Genomic DNA, 22,626 nt, shown 5'->3' with positions numbered 1-22,626 from the left:
ATGGGATTTATCCTAGGATTCTCTGGGAGGCTACGGAGGAGATTGCAGAGCCTTTGTCTTTGATCTTTATGTCGTCATTGTCTACAGGAATAGTGCCAGAAGACTGGAGGATAGCAAATGTTGTCCCCTTGTTCAAGAAGGGGAGTAGAGACAACCCTGGTAATTATAGACCAGTGAGCCTTACTTCTGTTGTGGGCAAAGTTTTGGAAAGGATTATAAGAGATAGGATTTATAATCATCTAGAAAGGAATAATTTGATTAGGGATAGTCAACACGGTTTTGTGAAGGGTAGGTCATGCCTCGCAAACCTTATTGAGTTCTTTGAGAAGGTGACCAAAGAGGTGGATAAGGGTAAAGCAGTTGATGCAGTGTATATGGATTTCAGTAAAGCGTTTGATAAGGTTCCCCACGGTAAGCTATTGCAGAAGATACGGAGGCATGGGATTGAGGGTGATTTTGCGGTTTGGATCAGGAATTGGCTAGCTGTAAGAAGACAGAGGGTGGTGGTTGATGGGAAATGTTCATCCTGGAGTTCAGTTACTAGTGGTGTACCGCAAGGATCTGTTTTGGGGCCACTGCTGTTTGTCATTTTTATAAATGATCTGGATGAGGGCGTAGAAGGATGGGTTAGTAAATTTGCGGATGACACTAAAGTCAGTGGAGTTGTGGACAGTGCGGAAGGTTGTTGCAGGTTACAGAGGGACATAGATAAGCTGCAGTGCTGGGCTGAGAAGTGGCAAATGGAGTTCAATGTGGAAAAGTGTGAGGTGATTCACTTTGGAAGGAGTAACAGGCTTACAGAATACTGGGCTAATGGTAAGATACTTGGTAGTGTGGATGAGCAGAGAGATCTCGGTGTCCACGGTAGCTGCTGAAAGTTGGCACCCAGGTTGATAGGGTTGTTAAGAAGGCGTACAGAGTGTTAGCTTTTATTGGTGGAAGGATTGAGTTTCGGAGCCAGGAGGTCATGTTGCAGCTGTACAAAACTCTGGTGCGGCCGCACTTGGAGTATTGTGTACAGTTCTGGTCACCGCATTATAGGAAGGATGTGGAAGCATTGGAAAGGGTGCAGAGGAGGTTTATTAGGATGTTGCCTGGTATGGTGGGAAGGTCTTATGAGGAAAGTCTGAGGGACTTGAGGTTGTTTTCGTTAGAGAGAAGGTTAAGAGGTGACTTAATAGAGGCGTACAAGATGATCAGAGGATTAGATAGGGTGGGTAGTGAGAGCCTTTTTCCTCGGATGGTGATAGCTCGCACCAGGGGACATAGCTTTAAATTGAGGGGTGATAGATATAGGACCGATGTCAGAGGTAGGTTCTTCACTCAGAGAGTAGTAAGGGCGTGGAATGCCCTGCCTGCAGCAGTAGTGGACTCGCCAACATTAAGGGCATTTAAATGGTCATTGGATAAACATATGGATGATATTGGAATAGTGTCGGTTAGATGGGCTTTAGATTGGTTTCACTGGTCGGCGCAACATCGAGGGCCGAAGGGCCTGTACTGTTCTATGGTCTATGTTCTAACTAATCCCACTGCCCCGCTCTCTCCCCATAGCCCTGTATCAATCCACAAACTAATCCCACTGCCCTGCTCTCTCCCCATAGCCCAGTATCAATCCCCAAACTAATCCCACTGCCCTGCTCTCTCCCCATAGCCCAGTATCAATCCCCAAACTAATCTCACTGTCCCACTCCCTTCCCATCGCCCTGTATCAATCCCTAAACTAATCCCACTGCCCTGCTCTCTCCCCATAGCCCAGTATCAATCCCCAAACTAATCTCACTGTCCCACTCCCTCCCCATCGCCCTGTATCAATCCCTAAACTAATCCCACTGCCCTGCTCTCTCCCCATAGCCCAGTATCAATCCCCAAACTAATCCCACTGCCCTGCTCTCTCCCCATAGCCCAGTATCAATCCCCAAACTAATCTCACTGTCCCACTCTCTCCCCATAGCCCAGTATCAATCCCCAAACTAATCTCACTGTCCCACTCTCTCCCCATAGCCCAGTATCAATCCCCAAACTAATCCCACTGCCCTGCTCTCTCCCCATAGCCCAGTATCAATCCCCAAACTAATCTCACTGTCCCACTCTCTCCCCATAGCCCAGTATCAATCCCCAAACTAATCTCACTGTCCCACTCCCTCCCCATCGCCCTGTATCAATCCCCAAACTAATCCCACTGCCCTGCTCTCTCCCCATAGCCCAGTATCAATCTTGAACTAGAATCACAGAATCTTTAGAGTGCAGATGGAGACCAATTGGCCCATCGAGTCTGTGCTGGCTCTTTGAAAGAGCATTCTACTCAGTCCCACTCCCCTGCCTTATGTCGTATCCTTTCTTTTCAGATGCAATCCAATTCCTTTCGAATACCTCGATCGAACCTGCCTCCTCCACCCCCTCAGGAAGTTCATTCCAGACTCCACCCACCCTCTGCGTGAAAAACTATTTCCTCACATCACTTCTACTCCTTTTGCCCATTATTTTGAATCTGTTCCCTCTGGTTCTTGATGTGTTTTTGAGTGGGAACAGTTTCTCACTATTTATCCTGTCCATACCCCTCAGGATTTTGAGGGGTATGGAGCCAGTCTCCTCTCAGCCTCTTTTCTCCAAGGAAAACAGTCCCAACCTCTCCAATCTATCCTCAAAGCTACAGTTCTTTATCCCTGGAATCATTCTTGGGAATGAATCTGTGTACAGTTCTGGTCACCTATTATAGAAAGGATATTATTAAACTGGAAAGAGTGCAGAAAAGATTTATTAGGACGCTACCGGGAATTGGTAGTTTGAGTTATAAGGAGGGGCTGGATAAACTGCGACTCTTTTCCCTAGAGTGTAGGAGGCTTAGGGATGACCTTATAGAGGTCTGTAAAATAATGAGGGGCATAGGTCAGCTCGATAGTCAATATCTTTTCCCAAAGTAAGAAGTCTCACAACACCAGGTTAAAGTCCAACAGGTTTATTAGGAATCACGAGCTTTTGGAGCACTGCTCCTTCTTCAGGTGAGATCACCAATAAACCTGTTGGACTTTAAGCTGAAGTTGTGAGACTTCTTACTGTGCCCACCCCAGTCCAATGCCGGTTGGATAGACTGGGACTTTTTTCCCTGCAGCATAGGACGCTTAGGGATGATCTTACAGAGGTCCATAAAATAATGAAGGGCATAGATCGACATCTTTTCCCAAAGCTGGGGAGGGGGGGGGGGGGTCTAAAACTAGAGGGCATAGGTTTAAGGTGAGAGGGGAGAGATACAAAAGGATCCAGAGTGGCAATTTTTTCACTCAGAGGGTGGTGAGTGTCCGGAATGAGCTGCCAGAGGTAGAAGTAGAGGCGGGTACAATTTTGTCTTTTAAAAAGCATTTAGACAGTTACATGGGTACGATGGGTATAGAGGGATATGGGTCAAATGCGGGCAATTGGGACAAACTTAATGGTAAAAAAAGGGCGGCAATGTATGACTCTAATGTACTCTGTGCTCTGTCCAATGTCTTCACATCCTTCCTCAAGTACAGTGACCAGGAATTATAGACCGGTGAGTCTCACTTCTGTTGTCGGCAAGATGTTGGAAAAAATTATAAGGGATAGGATTTATAGTTATTTGGAGAGTAATGAATTGATAGGTGATAGTCAGCATGGTTTTGTGGCAGGTAGGTCGTGCCTTACTAACCTTATTGAGTTTTTTGAGAAAGTGACCAAGGAGGTGGATGGGGGCAAGGCAGTGGACGTGGTATATATGGATTTTAGTAAGGCGTTTGATAAGGTTCACCATGGTAGGCTTCTGCAGAAAATGCAGATGTATGGGATTGGGGGTGATCTAGGAAATTGGATCAGGAATTGGCTAGCGGATAGGAAACAGAGGGTGGTGGTTGATAGTAAATATTCATCATGGAGTGCGGTTACAAGTGGTGTACCTCAGGGATCTGTTTTGGGGCCACTGCTGTTTGTAATATTTATTAATGATCTGGATGAGGGTATAGTTGGGTGGATTAGCAAATTTGCTGATGACACCAAAGTCGGTGGTGTGGTAGACAGTGAGGAAGGGTGTCGTAGTTTGCAGGAAGACTTAGACAGGTTGCAAAGTTGGGCCGAGAGGTGGCGGATGGAGTTTAATGCGGAGAAGTGTGAGGTAATTCACTTTGGTAGGAATAACAGATGTGTTGAGTATAGGGCTAACGGGAGGACTTTGAATAGTGTGGAGGAGCAGAGGGATCTAGGTGTATGTGTGCATAGATCCCTGAAAGTTGGGAATCAAGTAGATAAGGTTGTTAAGAAGGCATATGGTGTCTTGGCGTTTATTGGTAGGGGGATTGAATTTAGGAGTCGTAGCGTTATGTTGCAACTGTACACAACTCTGGTGCGGCCGCACTTGGAGTACTGTGTGCAGTTCTGGTCCCCACATTACAGGAAGGATGTGGAGGCTTTGGAGAGGGTGCAGAGGAGGTTTACCAGGATGTTGCCTGGTATGGAGGGGAGATCCTATGAGGAGAGGCTGAGGGATTTGGGATTGTTTTCGCTGGAAAGGCGGCGGCTAAGAGGGGATCTTATTGAAACATATAAGATGATTAGAGGTTTAGATAGGGTGGATAGTGATAGCCTTTTTCCTCTGATGGAGAAATCCAGCACGAGGGGGCATGGCTTTAAATTGAGGGGGGGTAGTTATAGAACCGATGTCAGGGGTAGGTTCTTTACCCAGAGGGTGGTGAGGGATTGGAATGCCCTGCCAGCATCAGTAGTAAATGCGCCTAGTTTGGGGGCGTTTAAGAGATCCGTAGATAGGTTCATGGACGAAAAGAAATTGGTTTAGGTTGGAGGGTCACAGTTTTTTTTTTTAACTGGTCGGTGCAACATCGTGGGCCGAAGGGCCTGTTCTGCGCTGTAATGTTCTATGTTCTATGTTCTATGTTCTAGAACTGGATACAGTCTCCAGATGAGGTCTGACTAGTGACTTATACAGGTTCAACATGACCTCCTTCCTCTTGTACTCAATGCCTCTATTCATAAAGCCTAACAAAGAACAAAGAACAGTACAGCACAGGAAACAGGCCCTTCGGCCCTCCAAGCCTGTGCCGCTCCTTGGTCCTACTAGACCAATCGTTTGTATCCCTCCATTCCCAGGCTGCTCATGTGACTATCCAGGTAAGTCTTAAACGATGTCAGCGTGCCTGCCTCCACCACCCTACTTGGCAGCGCATTCCAGGCCCCCACCACCCTCTGTGTAAAAAACGTCCCTCTGATGTCTGAGTTATACTTCGCCCCTCTCAGCTTGAGCCCGTGACCCCTCGTGATCGTCACCTCCGACCTGGGAAAAAGCTTCCCACTGTTCACCCTATCTATACCCTTCATAATCTTGTATACCTCTATTAGATCTCCCCTCATTCTCCGTCTTTCCAAGGAGAACAACCCCAGTCTACCCAATCTCTCCTCATAGCTAAGACCCTCCATACCAGGCAACATCCTGGTAAACCTTCTCTGCACTCTCTCCAATGCCTCCACGTCCTTCTGGTAGTGCGGCGACCAGAACTGGACGCAGTACTCCAAATGTGGCCTAACCAGCGTTCTATACAGCTGCATCATCAGACTCCAGCTTTTATACTCTATACCCCGTCCTATAAAGGCACTTTATGTTTTGTTAACTGTTCTCAGAATGCCCTACCATCTCCAATGACTTATGTACTTATACACCAAGGTCCTTCTGTTTCTGCACCTCTTTCAGAGTTTCTCCATTTATTTAATATTGTCCATATTCTTCCTGCTAAAATGATTCACCTCGCTCTTCTCCGCATTGAATTCCATTTACCATTTGACTGCCCATTCCACCAACGTGTCAATGTTCCTTTGAAATTCATTCCTGTTCTCATCACAGTTGACAACGCTGCCAATCTTTGTACCCTCTGCCAATTCTGAAACCGTGCCCCGCACACCACAGTTCATGTCATCGATTTGTACCAGGAAGAGTAAAGGTCCCAACACTGACCCCTGGGGAACTCCATTACAAACCTTCCTCCAACCTGAAAAACATCCATTAGCCGTTTCCTGTCAATAATTGCTCTTCCTTGCCCCCTGGTGCACGTGTGTTAATTACTCGATTATTTATTGGTTCCACATAAACAAGCTGTCATAGTGCGATGGAGAGTACAGAATGTGAAATGTTTATTCATTCCAAAAACACTCCCGTGTACAGAGACAAAGCAAGATGTGCAGAACAGACAATAACAAGGGCTGACTCACAGATCCAATCCAATGCTCACACACTATTTTTCAAAAGGCTTCTTGTCAATTCTGTCCCTCGGCTGAAAACTGTCAGTGACGTAAAGGGACAGAAACATTCTCTCTCTCCCTCTCTCTCTCTCGGCTTTTGTGGATAAAATGGGACATCATTAAAGTATAATCTCTTATCCACACTCCATGCTGAACTCGGTCTTTAAAATAACCGCTGATATAGAGGCTTGTTCTGTAACAACTCTTCATATTTGACCGCTGGCTTTAATTACACTGAATAGACTTAGCGAGTGTAAAATCACACAATCAGCCCAATAAGCACCTCAACGTTTGTGAGAAATTTCAGCCCAACAACCTTTCTGTTCACTAGTCATTCATGGAGTGTTGGCATTGCTCGCATTTACTGCCCACCTCTAGCTGCCCTTGGGAAGGTGGTGTTGGTGGATTCCTTTTCTAGAATGCTTTTGATACAACTGCAGAACTTGCTGGGAGGGCAGTGGGCTGGCAGTCATGTTGTGAAAGGATGGTGTCATGTGAAGGCAGGTGGTGTTACGATCCCCTCTCCATTATTTAAACAAACCCATTCACTTAACGTCAACAGGAATGTGATCTGAACCATTCAGCATTTAAACCATGAGTTTATAGAGCGAGGAAGCTAGGAGGCGGACCAGGGTGGAGTGCAGACGTAGCAGAGCCTGGAAGTTGGAGGTTTGGTCATGGGCAGGACATTGGATGAGAAGCCCAACTTATTGAGACAACTTCGCCCCAACAATGGATGCACAAGGAACAAAGAACCAAGAAAATTACAGCACAGGAACAGGCCCTTCGACCCACCAAGCCTGCACCGACCATGCTGCCTGACTTAACTAAAACCCCCTACCCTTCTGGGGACCATATCCCTCTATTCCCATCCTATTCATGTATTTATCAAGACACGCCTTAAAAGTCACTATCGTATCTGCTTCTACTACTTCCCCCGGCAGCGAGTTCCAGGCACCCACCATCCTCTGTGTAAAAAATCTGCCTTGTACATCTCCTTTAAATTTTGCCCCTCGCACCTTAAATCTATGCCCCCTAGTAATTGATTCTTCCACCCTGGGAAAAAGCTTCTGACTATCCACTCTGTCCATGCCTCTCATAATCTTGTAGATTTCTATCAGGTCACCCCTCATCCTCTGTCGTTCCAGTGAGAACAAACCAAGTTTCTCCAACATCTCCTCATAGCTAATGCCCTCCATACCAGGCAACATCCTGGTAAATCTTTTCTGTACCCTCTCCAAAGCCTCCACATCCTTCTGGTAGTGTGGCGACCAGAATTGAACACTAGATTCCAAGTACGGCCTAACTAAAGTTCTATAAAGCTGCAACATGACTTGCCAATTTTTAAACTCAATGCCCCGGCTGATAAAGGCAAGCATGCCATATGCCTTCTTGACTACCTTCTCCACCTGCGTGTCCACTTTCAGTGAATTGTGTACCTGTCCACCAGATCCCTCTGCCTATCAATACTCTTAAGGGTTCTGCCTTTTACTGTTGCTTTGGAGTTTTGACTGAGGGACACTGGTCACCTTAATGCACAGTTAACCATTGCTACAACAGAATACGCAGAGCAGTAAGCAATGGGAGGACTGACCCACACTCATGCATCAGTAATACATGTAGGTATAGGTAGTGTGTATTGGGGGACAGAAATGACAAATAAAAACGGATTTAAAAGTCCATTCATTGCACCATCTCAATTAATCAAATGTGCCATCAGAGCAGCGTAACGTACCGGGATAATAACTAAACTCCACATGTTAAAGTTACAAAGAATATAAGTTAGGGCTGTATGTATTACATGTATTACTGATACAAGAGTGTGTGTCAGTCCTGTTGCTGACTGTGCTGACTGCACAGTTAACCATTGCTGTAGCAATGGTTAACTGTGCAGTAAGATGTTCAGTGCTTCTAAGTCCACTCTGATAAAGGGTCATCTAGACTCGAAACGTTGGCTGTATTCTCTCCCCACAGACGCTGTCAGACCTGCCGAGATTTTCCAGCATTTTTCTGTTTTTGTTTCAGATTCCAGCATCCGCAGTATTTTGCCTTTATATTCGAGGATTGTATTGCCTGAAATTTAAAAGGTTTTTAAAGAGGGCTATTTAAATGTATTTTATGGAGAGGCGATGGCCTGGTGGTATTATCGCTTGACTATTAATCCAGAAACTCAGCTAATGTCCTGGGGACCAGGGTTTGAATCCCACCACGGCAGATGGTGGAATTTGAATTCAATAAAAAATATCTGGAATTAAGAATCTACTGATGACCATGAAACTGTTGTCGATTGTCGGAAAAACCCATCTGGTTCATTAATATATTTTGGGAAGGAAATCTGCCGTCCTTACCCGGTCTGGCCTACATGTGACGATGTGGAGATGCCGGCGTTGGACTGGGGTGAACACAGTAAGAAGTTTAACAACACCAGGTTAAAGTCCAACAGGTTTATTTGGTAGCAAAAGCCATACAAGCTTTCGGAGCTTGGAGCTTTGATGGGATATGGGTAAAGGTGGGTTTTAGGCTGTGTCGATACTGTGCTCTTTAGAAATGTATTTGAATCTTATTTATATATTTATTCATCACAAGTAAGGCTGCAATGCATTACATTGCAATGAAGTTACTGTGAAATTCCCCCAGTTACCACTGTCTGACATCTTTCAGAATGTTGGAGGAAACCGGAGCAACTGGAGGAAACCCACACAGACACGGGGAGAACGGGCAAACTCCACACAGACAGTGACCCAATCCGGGAATTGAACCCGGGTCCCTGGCGCTGTGAGGCATCAGTACTAACCACTGTGCCGCCGTGTCGCATTTTTCTCTGCAGGTTTTTCCAAGCAGGCCTGGTTTTTTTTTTCGTTGCCGTGATGTAGTTGGTGTCCTCTCATTGTCACTGAAGCAATACAATGGGCACCTTGTTTGCTTTTAATCTGGGCTAACACAGGGTCCTGGCATTTTGTGACCCTTTAGGAATTGTTGGGTGATTTGACAGGTCAGGTGCCTTTGGACGGTTTTGTTCCCCCACAGGAAAATACAAGTTTCATCTTGGTCAGAAGCTGTTTGGACTGCAGACTAAAAGCTGTGTTCCCTCTCTCTTTGGAATGAAAATTCTGCTGTCAGTGGGTAGCTGAGAGAAGCTACTGAAGAAGGCAATGTCTCTCTCTCTCTTTCCAGAAGCAACTGAACATTCCAGGACTGAGAAATCAGGGTTTTAAGTCAACATCCAAAGGACTAATCTGCAGCAGGTGTTAAAAAGTTGCAAAATACAGCATCACGAGGGCAAACTTGCTTTCTGTGCCAACTGTCGAAAGGGGCGTATGTTTGTGGGGGTTGTTTGACTTGGAATGGTATTAGTTGTTAAGGTTTATACAATATCATGATTTTTTTTTGTAATTGGTAAAAGTCATGCTAAATTTTTGTTATATGTCAACTGTGTCCTTAAATAAACTTTGTTTTGATAAAAGCTCCCTTGTGGGTCACTTGAATCATGTCTGGAGTGAAACACCTTAATGCCAAAATCAAATAGGGTTTATGCTGACTTCATAAAACCCCTTGTGGCCTGGGTCATAACAAGGTCAAAAATCAGCCATGATCCCCCTGTATGATAAAATCTTCTCCTCTTGGAGATTTACTAAAAATAATGGAGGGAGAAACAGAAGGAGAGAATGATGATGAGAGGAAGAGAAAGTGAGAGAGAGAGAGAGAAATCAAAGAATCCCTACAGTGCAGAAGCAGGTCATTCGACCCATTGAGACTGCACCGGCCACAATTCTACCCAGGCCCTATCCTGGTAACCCCACATATTTACCCTGATAAACCCCCTGACATTGAGGCGCAATTTAGCATGGCCAATCAACCTAACCTGCACATCTTTGGACTGTGGGAGGAAACCGGAGCACCCGGAGGAAACCCATGCAGACACAGGGAGAACGTGCAAACTCCACACAGACAGCGACCCGAGGCCGGAATCTACCCTGTCTAGTCCTGTTAGAATTTTATCGGCTTCGATGAGGTCCCCTCTCAGTCTTCTGAACTCCAGCGAATACAACCCTAACCGACACAATCTCTCCTCATACATCAGTCCTGCCATCCCACGAATCAGCCTGGTAACCCCTTCTCTGCACTCCCTCCAGACCAAGAACATTCTTCCTCAGATGAGGAGGCCAAAGCTAAACACAATCTTCCAGGCATGGCCTCATCAAGGCTCTGTATAATTGCAGCAGGACACCCCTGCTCCTGTACTCAAATTCTCCAGCATTTTCTGTTTTTGTTTCAGATTCCAGGATCTGCTGAATTTTGCCTTTATCTTAGTGTTTAACTCACTACCATTTGCCTTTTTTACTGCCTGCTGCATCTGCATGTTTACCTTCAGTGACTGGTGTACGAGGACACCCAATTCTCGTTGCACATTCCTCTCTCCTAATTTATGGCCATTCAGATAGTAATCTACCTTCCCGTTTTTGCTACCAAAGTGGATAACCTCACATTTATCCACATTATACTGCATCTGCCAGGCACTTGTCCACACACTCAGCCTGTCCAAATCACATCTCTGCATCCTACACCCACCCCCACCTCCATAGAATCATACAGCGCAGATGAGGCCCTTCGGCCCACCGGGTCTGCACCAACACATTAGAAACACCTGAACTCCCACCTAATCCCATTTGCCAGCACTTGGCCCATAGCCCTGAATGTTATGATGTGCCAAGCGCTGTAGCTTTGTGTCATCTGCAAATTTGGAGATATTGCATTCAGTTCCCTCATCTCAATCATTAATATGTATTGTGAAATCTGGGGTTCCAGCATCGATCCCTGCGGTACCCCACTAGTCACTGCCTGCCATTTGGAAAAAGACCCGTTTATTCCTACTCTTTGTTTCCTGTCTGACGACCAGTTTTCTATCCATCTCAATGCACTACCCCCAATCCCATCTGCTTTAATTTTACATGCTATTCTTCTGTGTGGGACCTTGTCGAAAACCTTCGGAAAGTCCAAATAAACCACATCCACTGGATCCCCCTCATCAAGTCCACTAGCTACATCCTTGAAGAATTCCAGTAGATTTGTCAAACATGATTTCCCTTTCATAAACCCATGCTGATTCTATCGAATCCTGCCACTGTTTTCTGAATGTTTTACTATAAAAACACTGTGATAATTTCCCTTTCTCTGCCCCATTCACAACATCTAAGAAGAAGAAGCTGACATTGTCTTGCCCTGACAGACAAATATAAAGTTGAGGAAACATTTGTCAACAACCTGCAGCAGCTTCCTGGTTGACAATCATTGTTTACTAATACCAGATAGGCTCTGACGTTGGTGAAGGCCTCATGCAGATGGTGTTTCCATAGCAACGGGCTCAGCTTGCACTCAAGGGCCACCATAAACACCGTCCACTCTCTCTGGGCCTCTGCAGGCTCATGTACACCTTTCAATCAGCAATGCTGCCCACTAGGGAATTTAAGACACTCTGCTAATGATTCTTTTGTTTCCTGAATTAATTTACTTTGCCCTGCAGTCTGTGCAAGATTTAACCATGTATTCCTCCACTCTGAAATGTATTCTGATATTTCCAAACATGGGAATAGGAACAGGAGGCCATTCAGCCACTCAAGCCAGTTTCACAATTCCATTAAGATTACAGTTGATCTGTATTCCATGTACCCACATTTGCTCCATTTCCTTTGTGGTGTTAGTGAACCTCTAAGAGATGTTTTTGTTTAAATCATGATCTCTGCGGCTCTCACAGTCAGTGTTTCTCAGCTCACAGCCTTAGCTGATGTCATTATGGCAGCAGGTTTGACTGGAGGACTCATTTTATTGCTGCTTAAATGGGGGTTTGTTTATTTTTACTGGGCTGTTTATGACTACATTGTTAGGAGAAAACCTGGTTGGCAGGTCATGTGACAGGAGTTTTTTCATTTTCAGTTTGGAGCTAGCAGTTTGAGTTTTAGTTTTAGAAGGGGCATCAAGCTGAATAGAAGTCTTTCTCTCTCTCTCTCTCTCCCCCCTTGCTTTGGAAATTTTGCTGGTCATCTGAAAACAAGGCCTTGACTTTCTGTAGGGGGAAATCTGCAGTGTCGGTGGCTTGCCGAGAGTCCCTGGTGTTTTGAGAAGCTGTTCTGACTTCAAACTGTTCTGAGTCTATCCAGAAACCTGCAAACTTCATCCAAAGGACCCAAGTCCAGTATTATGTGAGCATTAGTCTTTACTGTGTTAAACCTGTGAAAAGGGTCTTTTGTCTATGGGATTGGTTTGATTAGAACACGTTAGGTAGATTTGTTAAGGGTTACACATTATAGTGGTTGTTCTGTTTCTTGTTTGTAACTGATAAAAGTTTGTGCTAATTTTCTTACTATACATGTTAACTATATTCTTAAATAAACATTGTTTGATAAAAGCTCCCTAGTGGGTCTTTTGAATCATACCTGAAGTGAAACCTATCATGCTTATCCAAGCCAAATTCAAGATGCAAAACTTATGATCCAGGCGGGTTCCATAAAACAATTTGGAGTTTCTGACCTGAACCATAACACCCTCGAAACTGGTATTCAACAAAATTCTATCAGCCTCCATCTTGAAAGCCCCAACTGATACCCACACCCCAGCGCCCAAAGGAAACAGTTCCACATTAACACTACCCTTTGTGTAGAAAAACGCTCCCCGATTTCATTCCGAAACAGCCTGGCTCTGATTCTAACATTTTGCCCCCTCGTTCTCGACTCCTCCATCAGAAGAACTAGTTGCCTCTTCCCCACTGAATGTTTGAAAACACTTCCATTATCTCGCGCCTCAATCTTTCAAACTGGGGAGGAGTCACCTCAAATTCCTTGCAAATTCATCTCAAGAGAGCTGATTGGGTGCGTGTGAGGAGACTATTTGGCATCTGAAGGCTTCGCAATCGTGTGCCCATCCCTCCCTAGGTCAGGCCCACTGCACTGCCATCATACGGCTGGCCTGGCTTCCTCATCGCTGAGTTGAACCTGCAATCTTCCCGATTTTTTGAACTCAGTACCACACCATTGAACAGTTGACGTTGTTAAAATAATGGACACATTTCTACCTGTGGTTGCCGGCTGTCAATTGTATTTAATTTGTGTTGTTTAGTTATCCACCCTCCTGCCAGTACGAACAGTTACTCCCTATTTATTCCATCAAAACCTGTCATAATTACGGCACAGAATCACGCCATTTGGCCCATTGTTATTATTTCGATTAAGTCTCCCCTTATCAGCCTCAGGTGTAAGAAGACAAATGGTTAGGGCTTTGTCTGATCAACACCACAGCACTGAGTGACAGGTTAACACCCCTTCCTGCTCTTTGCACTCTTTTCTCTGGACATTCAAACCGATGTAGGAGACAGGAGGGGGCCACTCAGCCCTTTGAGCCTGTCCCAACATTCAATTAGATCATGGCTGGTCCACATCTCAACCTCATTGACTTACTGGAGGTGCCTATCCCTCAGTGACGTTCACCAGCAAAAATCTATCCACCACATTCTTGAGCATTCCAAATGGATCCAACATCCAGAACTTCCCATGAGAGTTCCAACGTTGGGAGAAATTTCAGCACCCACATGGAGATAATTTTCCTGATGAGGTCATCAAAGGATATGAGTCGAATGGGGATAATGGGGCTGTGATACAGCTCAGCTAGGATCCCATTGAGAACAGGATTGAAGGGCTGAATGGCCTCCTCCTGTTCTTATGTCACAAAGGACAATGCTCAGCAAGTCAAGGTTAGGATTGAAAAATAAAATTATTCCTTAAAACTGGAGTTACCCAAATCGAGATAAAGTTCAGATTCATTTCAAAGTTTACCCAACTTATCTGGAAGGCAGGGGTCAATGATCACCAGAGGAACTCTGCCCTCATTAAGTCCCTCAGGAGCCCCTTCAATGGTCAGCAGAAGGACCCACCAGTTTCTCGATGGTCATCCGGGAACTCACACCAACACACATGAATACATTGGGACCCGCCCCTCTCAATGGCGATGAGGGGAACCAACCTCCTCTTGAAGGATATCAGAGCAGTGCAACCCACCGCCCCCCCCCTCCCTCACCCCCCCACCACAATCAAACAGCAAGTTGCGTTCAGAAAGATGTTATGTGAATGACTCCCCCGAATCCCAAGGAGAATGGAGAATTCAGAACCATTCCTGTTGCTTCAGGACAAACTTCCCCCGCCACTTCCCCGGGGTGGCAAAAGCTGGCATTACCACATGATTCAGAAGCCCCCTTCCCCCACCAGCCCGCCCCAATCCCCCCCCGCCCCCCCGTCCGTACCTGTTTGTAGTCCAGCTCCCTGCCCACAGTGACCTGGAGAATGTAACTCATTGGGTCGCCTCTCATTGGTGGAAGTCCTTCCCACGTGACCTCGCAGGCGGTTCCTTCCAACTGAGTGACCCTTGGAGCTGAAAGAAAAACGTGAAACGTCAGTCAGGATGTTTAGTCAGAACTTTCCGCCAAACCTGCGAGATGTTTATGCAGAGGGCGGTGGGGGTCTGGAATTCGTTGGCCGAGTTGGTGGTGGAGGCAGGGACCCTAAACTCTTTTATAAAGTACCTGGATCTGCAGCTTAAAGGGAGGCAATGGCCTAGTGGTATTATCGCTAGACTATTAATTCAGAAACTCAGCTATTGTTCAGTGGACCCGAGTTCGAATCCCGCCACGGCAGATGGTGGAATTTGAATTCAATAAAAAATATCTGGAATTAAGAATCCATGAAACCATAATCGGAAAACCCCATCTGGTTCACAAATGTCCTTTAGGGAAGGAAATCTGCTGTCCTTACCTGGTCTGGCCTACATGTGACTCCAGAGCCACAGCAATGTGATTGACTCTCAACTGCCCTCCAAGGGCAGCTAGAGATGGGCAATAAATTCTGGACAGCCAGCGACGCCCACTTCCTACGAATGAATAAAAAAAGGCAACAGGGCTATGGACCAGGTGCAGGAGGGTGGGATTAGAAAGGTGATCTGGGTGTCCGCAGGTTGGCATGGACAAGATGGACCGAATGGCCTCCTTCTGTGCAGTAACTTTTCTATGGTTCCACGCTACAGTCAATGTCAGCCGTTCTTTAAAAAAATGAATAACAGATATTTCTGAAAAAAGGCAATTTTAAAAATATTCTTTAGGATGATGGACATTTTGCTGGTTGGGTCAGCATTTGTTAACCAACCCCAATTGCCTTAAAACTGAGTGTCTTGCTCGGTCACTTCAGAGGGCAGTTATGGAGTAAAGCACATTGTGGCTCTGGAGTTACGTGTAGGCCAGACTGGGTAAGGACAGCAGATTTCCTTCCCCAAAGGACAATTAGTGACCCAGATGGGTTTTCACAACAATCGACAATGGTTTCACCATTACAAGGAGTAGCTTTTGTTCATAAATATTCCAGATTTTACTAACTGAATTCAAATTACACCTGCATTACTGCCACGGTTCAAGAAGGCAGCTGACCACCACCTTCCCAAGGGGCAATTAGGGATGAACAATGGCCGAGCCAGAGACGCCCACATCCCATAAATTAATTTTTGAAAATTGTGGTGAGATTTGAACCCATGATCCCCAGAGTGACTGGGTCACTCACCCAGTGACATTAGCTGGGCCAGCCTCTCCTCTTTCTGTAGGGAAGGAATAAAGTTGCATTTGTATAGTACCTTTCATGATCTCAAGACGTCTCATTGTGCTTTATGAGCAATGAAGTGCTTCTGAGGTGCAGCCACTGTTGTGTCATAAACATGGCAGCCAGATTGTGCACAGCACGATCCCACAACCACAGTGATGTTGACTGAGGGATGCATGTTGCCTGGGTCGCCGGGGAGAACTGCCTGCTCTTCTTCAAATTAGCGCCATCTTTGGACTTCTACCCATGTGGGAAGATGGGGTCTTACTTTACTATCTTATCGAAAAAGCAGCACAAGCAACAATGCAGCACTCCCTTAACGCAACGCTCAGAGCACCAGCAACAATGCAGCACTCCCTTAACGCAACGCTCAGAGCACCAGCAACAATGCAGCACTCCCTTAACGCAACGCTCAGAGCACCAGCAACAATGCAGCACTCCCTTAACGCAACGCTCAGAGCACCAGCAACAATGCAGCACTCCCTTAACACAACGCTCAGAGCACCAGCAACAATGCAGCACTCCCTTAACGCAACACTCAGAGCACCAGCATGGGTTTATGCGCTTAGGCTTCCGGGGTGGGACTTGAACTCACAATCGTCTGACTCAGAGAGATTTCTACCTGCTGAACCATGGTTTCTGGTGTTCCCAGAATCAAGCTTAGTTCATTCTGCTGCAGATGTACGTGAGATTGACAGGTGGGGGTTGAGCAGGGGGTGGGTTATTGTTCTAAGTGTTTTCAAAGCTGTCGAAATCAAGTTGTGGGCGAGGGATTTCAGTGCCAACGTGGCTTGGGCCATTGTAATCGCCCAGGTAATTAAACCCTGAACGCTGTGTACTCGGTGATCTGTGGCAGCTCTCAGGTGTTGCAGGGTACAGTCTGTTCAGATGTTGGCCTTTCATGTTCAGGGACAGAGGACACGTCCAGCCCTGGTTGACAGGTTGAACATTCCTCTCTCCTTCAGCCTGTTAGCCTCGCTCTGCCTTGCTGTCCAACTGCAATTTAGAAGGAATTGCTGTTAAACTGAAGGACTGAGGCAGCTATGTGCGTGCCGTTCTGGTCTCCATGGGGACACAAACACAGTCCCGGTCTCCATGGGGACACGAACACAGTCCCGGTCTCCATGGGGACACGAACACCGTTCCGGTCTCCATGGGGACACAAACACAGTCCCGATCTCCATGGGGACACGAACACAGTCCTGGTCTCCATGGGGACACGAACATAGTCCCGGTCTCCATGGGGACACGAACACAGTCCCGGTCTCCATGGGGACACGAACACCGTTCCGGTCTCCATGGGGACACAAACACAGTCCCGATCTCCATGGGGACACGAACACAGTCCTGGTCTCCATGGGGACACGAACACAGTCCTGGTCTCCATGGGGACACGAACACAGTCCCGGTCTCCATGGGGACACGAACACAGTCCCGGTCTCCATGGGGACACGAACACAGTCCCGGTCTCCATGGGGACATGAGGTGGAGGTGCCGGCGTTGGACTGGAGTGGGCACAGTAAGAAGTCTCACAGGTTAAAGTCCAACAGGTTTTTTGGAATCACAAGCTTTCGAAGAGCTGCTCCTACATCAGGTCACCTTGGACTTTAACCTGGTGTGAGAGTTCTTACTGTGTCCATGGGGACAGGAACACTGTACCGGTCTCCATGGAGACAAGGACACAGTCCTGGTCTCTGTGGAGACAGGAACACAGCCCAAAAGAAGGCCAAACTCCTTATCCTCATCTCTCTCCCTCTCCCTGCATGCTCCAAGAGAAATATCAGCAGATAATCACTGCCCCTCAGTGCTTAAGTAAATTCCAAACTTGATTGCATCCTAATCATTTCTAAGCTGAAATATCTAAGTATCTGTTCTTAATTCCATAGAATGGACAACACAGAAACAGGCCATTTGGCCCAACTGATCCATGCTTCACACCAATCTCCTCTCGTTTTATTTCATCTCACCTTATCAACATCGCCTCCTACTCCTTCCTCCCTCTTGCGCTTCTGCAGCTACCCTTATACGTATCTTCACCATTCACTTCAACCACTCCCTTCTGTTAGTGAGTTCCACATCCTCACCGCCTCTCCTCAAGGAGTTTCTCCAGAATTCCTTGTTGGATTTATTATTGACTGTCTTATACTGATGGTCCCTAGCTTCAGACTCCCTCCTCCAAAAGGTGGGAACATTTTACCTCCATTTACCCTATTGAGCTCATTCCAAATGTCCCAGGCCCATGTTAGCTCCTGAGAGAAACGATTCCCAGGCATTGGGCTCCATGGACACAGAGACTGACCTTTGACAGCAGGAGGGACTAGTTTGGTTGTGTTGAAGACATGGACCTCGGAGAAGGGCCCCTCCCCTGCATCGCTGATTGCCTGGATTCGGAAGCTGTAACACGTGGACTCCGTTAGTCTCTGCACTTTGTACGTGTGGCTTGGCCCTCGATAGATTGGAATAAACCTGAGGAGGCAAAAATACAGCAGTAATTCCAGTGGGAGAAGACAATAATCGCCATAGCAACATCTACTTATCTTTGGCATATTTCAAATCATACTTCTTCTCCTAGGGCTGAATTTTTACACCCAAAGTCTCAAAAAAGGGGACATCGCTACAAGATAAAGGACCAGTCATTTACAACTAAGGTGCGTAGAAATTTATTTTTTCAGAGGGTGGTGAATCTCTGGAATTCTCTGCTCTGAAGGCTGGTGGAGGCTGGATCATTAGAAGTATTTAAAGTGGAAGTGGATAAATATTTGATAGATTGAGGAATAGAGGGAAATGGCAGAGAAAAGGAGTTGAGGCCGGCATAGATCAGCCATGATGGTATTGAATGATGGGGCAGGCTTGAAGGGCCTGGTGGCCACTCCTACTTCTATTTCTTGTGTTCTTGTGTCCCGAATTTGCCCATCGGTGCTAACTTGTCTTCCTGTTGATACGCTTTTGATGCTTCCTTTGGTTCAGCTTTACTGGTTCTAATTCCTGCGTTTGTCTTTATTCTGGGTTTGCTTCATGCTAACTATTCATGCTAAATGCACGAGCCGTCCAGTAGCTTGGCACAGTTATTTCAAACCGCTTCTTTTCCCAGCTACAGTTGTTTTTCTCAGTAACTGTAAATTCTAATGTCCAAAATAAAGGATGAAACAAATTGAAAAAACTGTTTAAAAAAAATGCATTTCACAATATGCATTGTCAAAATTTATTATTTTTTGTTTCTTTATATTTGGAAAGTCTTTTGCATTCCTCTGCAAAAAGCTGGGGTTCAAGTCGTTACTCTGAAAGGGGCGGCACGGTGGCACAGTGGTTAGCACTGCTGCCTCACAGCGCCAGGGAACCGGATTCAATTCCCGGTCTGGGTCACTGTTTGTACGGAGTTTGCACATTCTCCCCGTGTCTGCTTGGGTTTCTCCAGATGCTCCTGTTTCCTCCCATGGTTAAAGTTTATTTATTAGTCATAAGTAAGGCTTACATTAACACTGCAATGAAGTTACTGTGAAATTCCCCTAGTCACCACAGTCCGGCACTTGGTCGGGTCAATACACCTAACCAGCGCGTCTTTCAGACTGTGGGAGGAAACCGGAGCACCCGGAGGAAACCCACGCAGACACGGGGGGAACGCACAGACTCCGCACAGATGGTGACCCAAGCCGGGAATTGAACCTGGGTCCCTGGCAGCTGTGAGGCAGCAGTGCTAACCACTGTGCCACCGTGCCATCCAAAGGTGTGTGGGTTAGGTGGATTGGGCATGCTAAATTGCCACATAGTGTCAGGGGGACTAGCTAGGGTAAGTGCATGGGGTTATGGGGATAGGGCCTGGGTAAGCTTGTGGCCGGTGCAGACTCGATGGGCTGAATGGCCTCTTTCTGCACTGTAGGGTTCTATAATTCCATGAAAACTCCATTCGGGATATGCAGTCTGAGCATAACCGCTCAGTACAATTTCGTCGAATGAAAAGACATATTGGGCGGGATTTTACACCCTCGCTCGTCCCGAAACCATTAAATCCTGCCCTCGGTCAATGGACCTTTCCATGGTCCGTCCCTCCCCGCTCCGATTCCCATGGTGGGCGGGGCGGGAAAACTCCGGCCAATATCTTTATTTAATTTTGGAAAACAAGAAAGTAAATTTCAAGTGTTTATGTTCGGAGTCAGTTGTTTTTAAGAGCTTGTGATCTTTGTGAAGGGAAATGACTGACACTAATTCTAAACCCATTACAACTTTTGTTTTATCTTCTATGAACTTCAGAAAACATATCAAATTGATAGAGGGACAGGGGGAGTGGTAGAGGATGAAAGAAAGAGAGAGGCCAATGGATGAGAGAATGAAGGGAAGAAGACAGGCGTGAGAGAAAGGGAGAGAGTGAAGGATAAGGGGTGAGAGAGAGAGTGCGTTCTGCAGCTTTCCAATGGTCTTCATTTTCAAACATGAGTTCTGAAGCCAAATGCTCAGATCTGCTATTGTTGATAGTTCGAAAAGACCAATGATAATAGCTTAACGCAGAGAGAGGCTCACATTCCAAACACCATGAGGCTCAGTGAGACAGAGAAACAAAGACAGAGGCACTCTAAGTAGTCTCACAACACCAGGTTAAAGTCCAACAGGTTTATTTGGTAGCACAAACTTTCGGAGCGCTGCCCCTTCATCAGGTGAGTGGGAGTTGGGTTCACAAACAGGGCATATATAGACACAAACTCAATTTACAAGATAATGGCTGGAATGCGAGTCTTAACAGGTAATCAAGTCTTTACAGATGCAGATAATGTGAGTGGAGAGAGGGTTAAGCACCTGTGCTTAAGCCTCTCTCCACTCACATTGTCTGTAAAGACTTGATTACCTGTTAAGACTTGCATTCCAACCATTATCTTGCAATTGAGTTTGTGTCTATATGTGCCCTGTTTGTGAACACAACTCCCACTCACCTGATGAAGGAGCAGCGCTCCGAAAGCTCGTGCTACCAAATAAACCTGTTGGACTTTAATCTGGTGTTGTGAGACTACTTACTGTGCCCACCCCCAGTCCAACGCCGGCATCTCCACGTAAAGACAGAGATAGAGAGAAAGATACCGCCTCTCATTCCAATTCAATTTTCTTTCTGAGCAGTTGAATTTTGGAAGAAAACACTCAAAGATAGTAATAAAGAGGAAGGGTAGAGAGGGAATGAGACAGTGAGACAGGGCGGCACGGTGGTTAGCACTGCTGCCTCACAGCACCAGGGACCTGGGTTCGATTCCGGCCTCGGGTCACTGTCTGTGTGGAGTTTGCACTTTCTCCCCATGTCTGCGTGGGTTTCCTCCGGGTGCTCCAGTTTCCTCCCACAGTCCAAAGATGTGCGGTTTAGGTTGATTGGCCATGCTAAATTGCCCCTTAGTGTCAGGGGGATTAGCGAGGTAAATATGTGGGTTATGGGAATAAGGCCTGGGTGGCTTTGTGGTCGGTGCAGACTCAATGGGCTGAATGGCTTCTGCACTGCAGGGATTCTATGGGATTCTATGATAGTAGGTGAACATAAAACATGGAACAGTACAGCACAGTACAGGCCCTTCGGCCCTCGATGTTGTGCCGAGCTTTGTCCGAAACCAAGAGTAAGCTATCCCACTCCCTATCATTCTAGTGTGCTCCATGTGCCTATCCAATAACCGCTCGAAAGTTTCTAAAGTGTCCAACTCCACTATCACAGCAGGCAGTCCATTCCACACCCCAACCACTCTCTGAGTAAAGAACCTACGTCGGACATCCCTCCTATATCTCCCACCATGAACCTTATAGTTATGCCCCCTAGTAAATCCACCCGAGGAAATAGTCTCTAAATGTCCACTCTATCTATCCCCCTCATAGAACATAGAACATAGAACAGTACAGCACAGAACAGGCCCTTCGGCCCACGATGTTGTGCCGAGCTTTATCTGAAACCAAGATCAAGCTATCCCACTCCCTATCATCCTGGTGTGCTCCATGTGCCTATCCAATAACCGCTTAAATGTTTCTAAAGTGTCTGACTCCACTATCACTGCAGGCAGTCCATTCCACACCCCAACCACTCTCTGCGTAAAGAACCTACCTCTGATATCCGTCCTGTATCTCCCACCACGAACCCTATAGTTATGCCCCCTTGTAATAGCTCCATCCACCCGAGGAAATAGTCTTTGAACGTTCACTCTATCTATCCCCTTCATCATTTTATACACCTCTATTAAGTCTCCCCTCAGCCTCCTCCGCTCCAGAGAGAATAGCCCTAGCTCCCTCAACCTTTCCTCATATGACCTACCCTCCAAACCAGGCAGCATCCTGGTAAATCTCCTCTGCACTCCTTCCAGCGCTTCCACATCCTTCCTATAGTGAGGTGACCAGAACTGCACACAATATTCCAAATGTGGTCTCACCACATCATCTTATAAACCTCTATTAAGTCGCCTCTCATCCTCCTCCGCTCTAAAGAGAAAAGCCCTAGCTCCCTCAACCTTTCCTCATAAGACCTACCCTCCAAACCTGGCAGCGTCCTGGTAAATCTCCTCTGCACTCTCTCCAATGCTTCCACATCCTTCTTATAGTGAGGTGACTAGAACTGCACACAATATTCCAAATGTGGTCTCACCAAGGTCCTGTACAGTTGCAGCATAACCCCACGGCTCTTAAACTCAAACCCCCTGTTAATAAACGCTAACACATTATAGGCCTTCTTCACGGCTCTATCCACTTGAGTGGCAACCTTCAGAGATCTGTGGATATGAACCCCAAGATC

The 22,626-nt window shown here is 46.3% G+C and overlaps 1 protein-coding gene across 1 annotated transcript in view; it reads right to left on the bottom strand.

Annotated features, from left to right (window-relative positions):
* fndc3ba (fibronectin type III domain containing 3Ba) overlaps window positions 1-22,626 on the bottom strand; it is a 348,179-nt gene that overhangs the window by 1,135 nt on the left and 324,418 nt on the right. Inside the window, 2 exon segments of the mRNA XM_078204432.1 lie at window positions 14,546-14,673; window positions 18,184-18,350. Of these exon segments, the coding sequence (XP_078060558.1) occupies window positions 14,546-14,673; window positions 18,184-18,350 (295 nt within the window).

The sequence above is a fragment of the Mustelus asterias genome, chromosome 3 (genome assembly GCF_964213995.1).
Source record: "Mustelus asterias chromosome 3, sMusAst1.hap1.1, whole genome shotgun sequence".
Classification (NCBI taxonomy): Eukaryota; Metazoa; Chordata; class Chondrichthyes; order Carcharhiniformes; family Triakidae; genus Mustelus; species Mustelus asterias.
The sequence above is the reverse complement of the archived record's forward strand: the minus strand, read 5'-3'. Positions and strand labels throughout refer to the sequence as shown.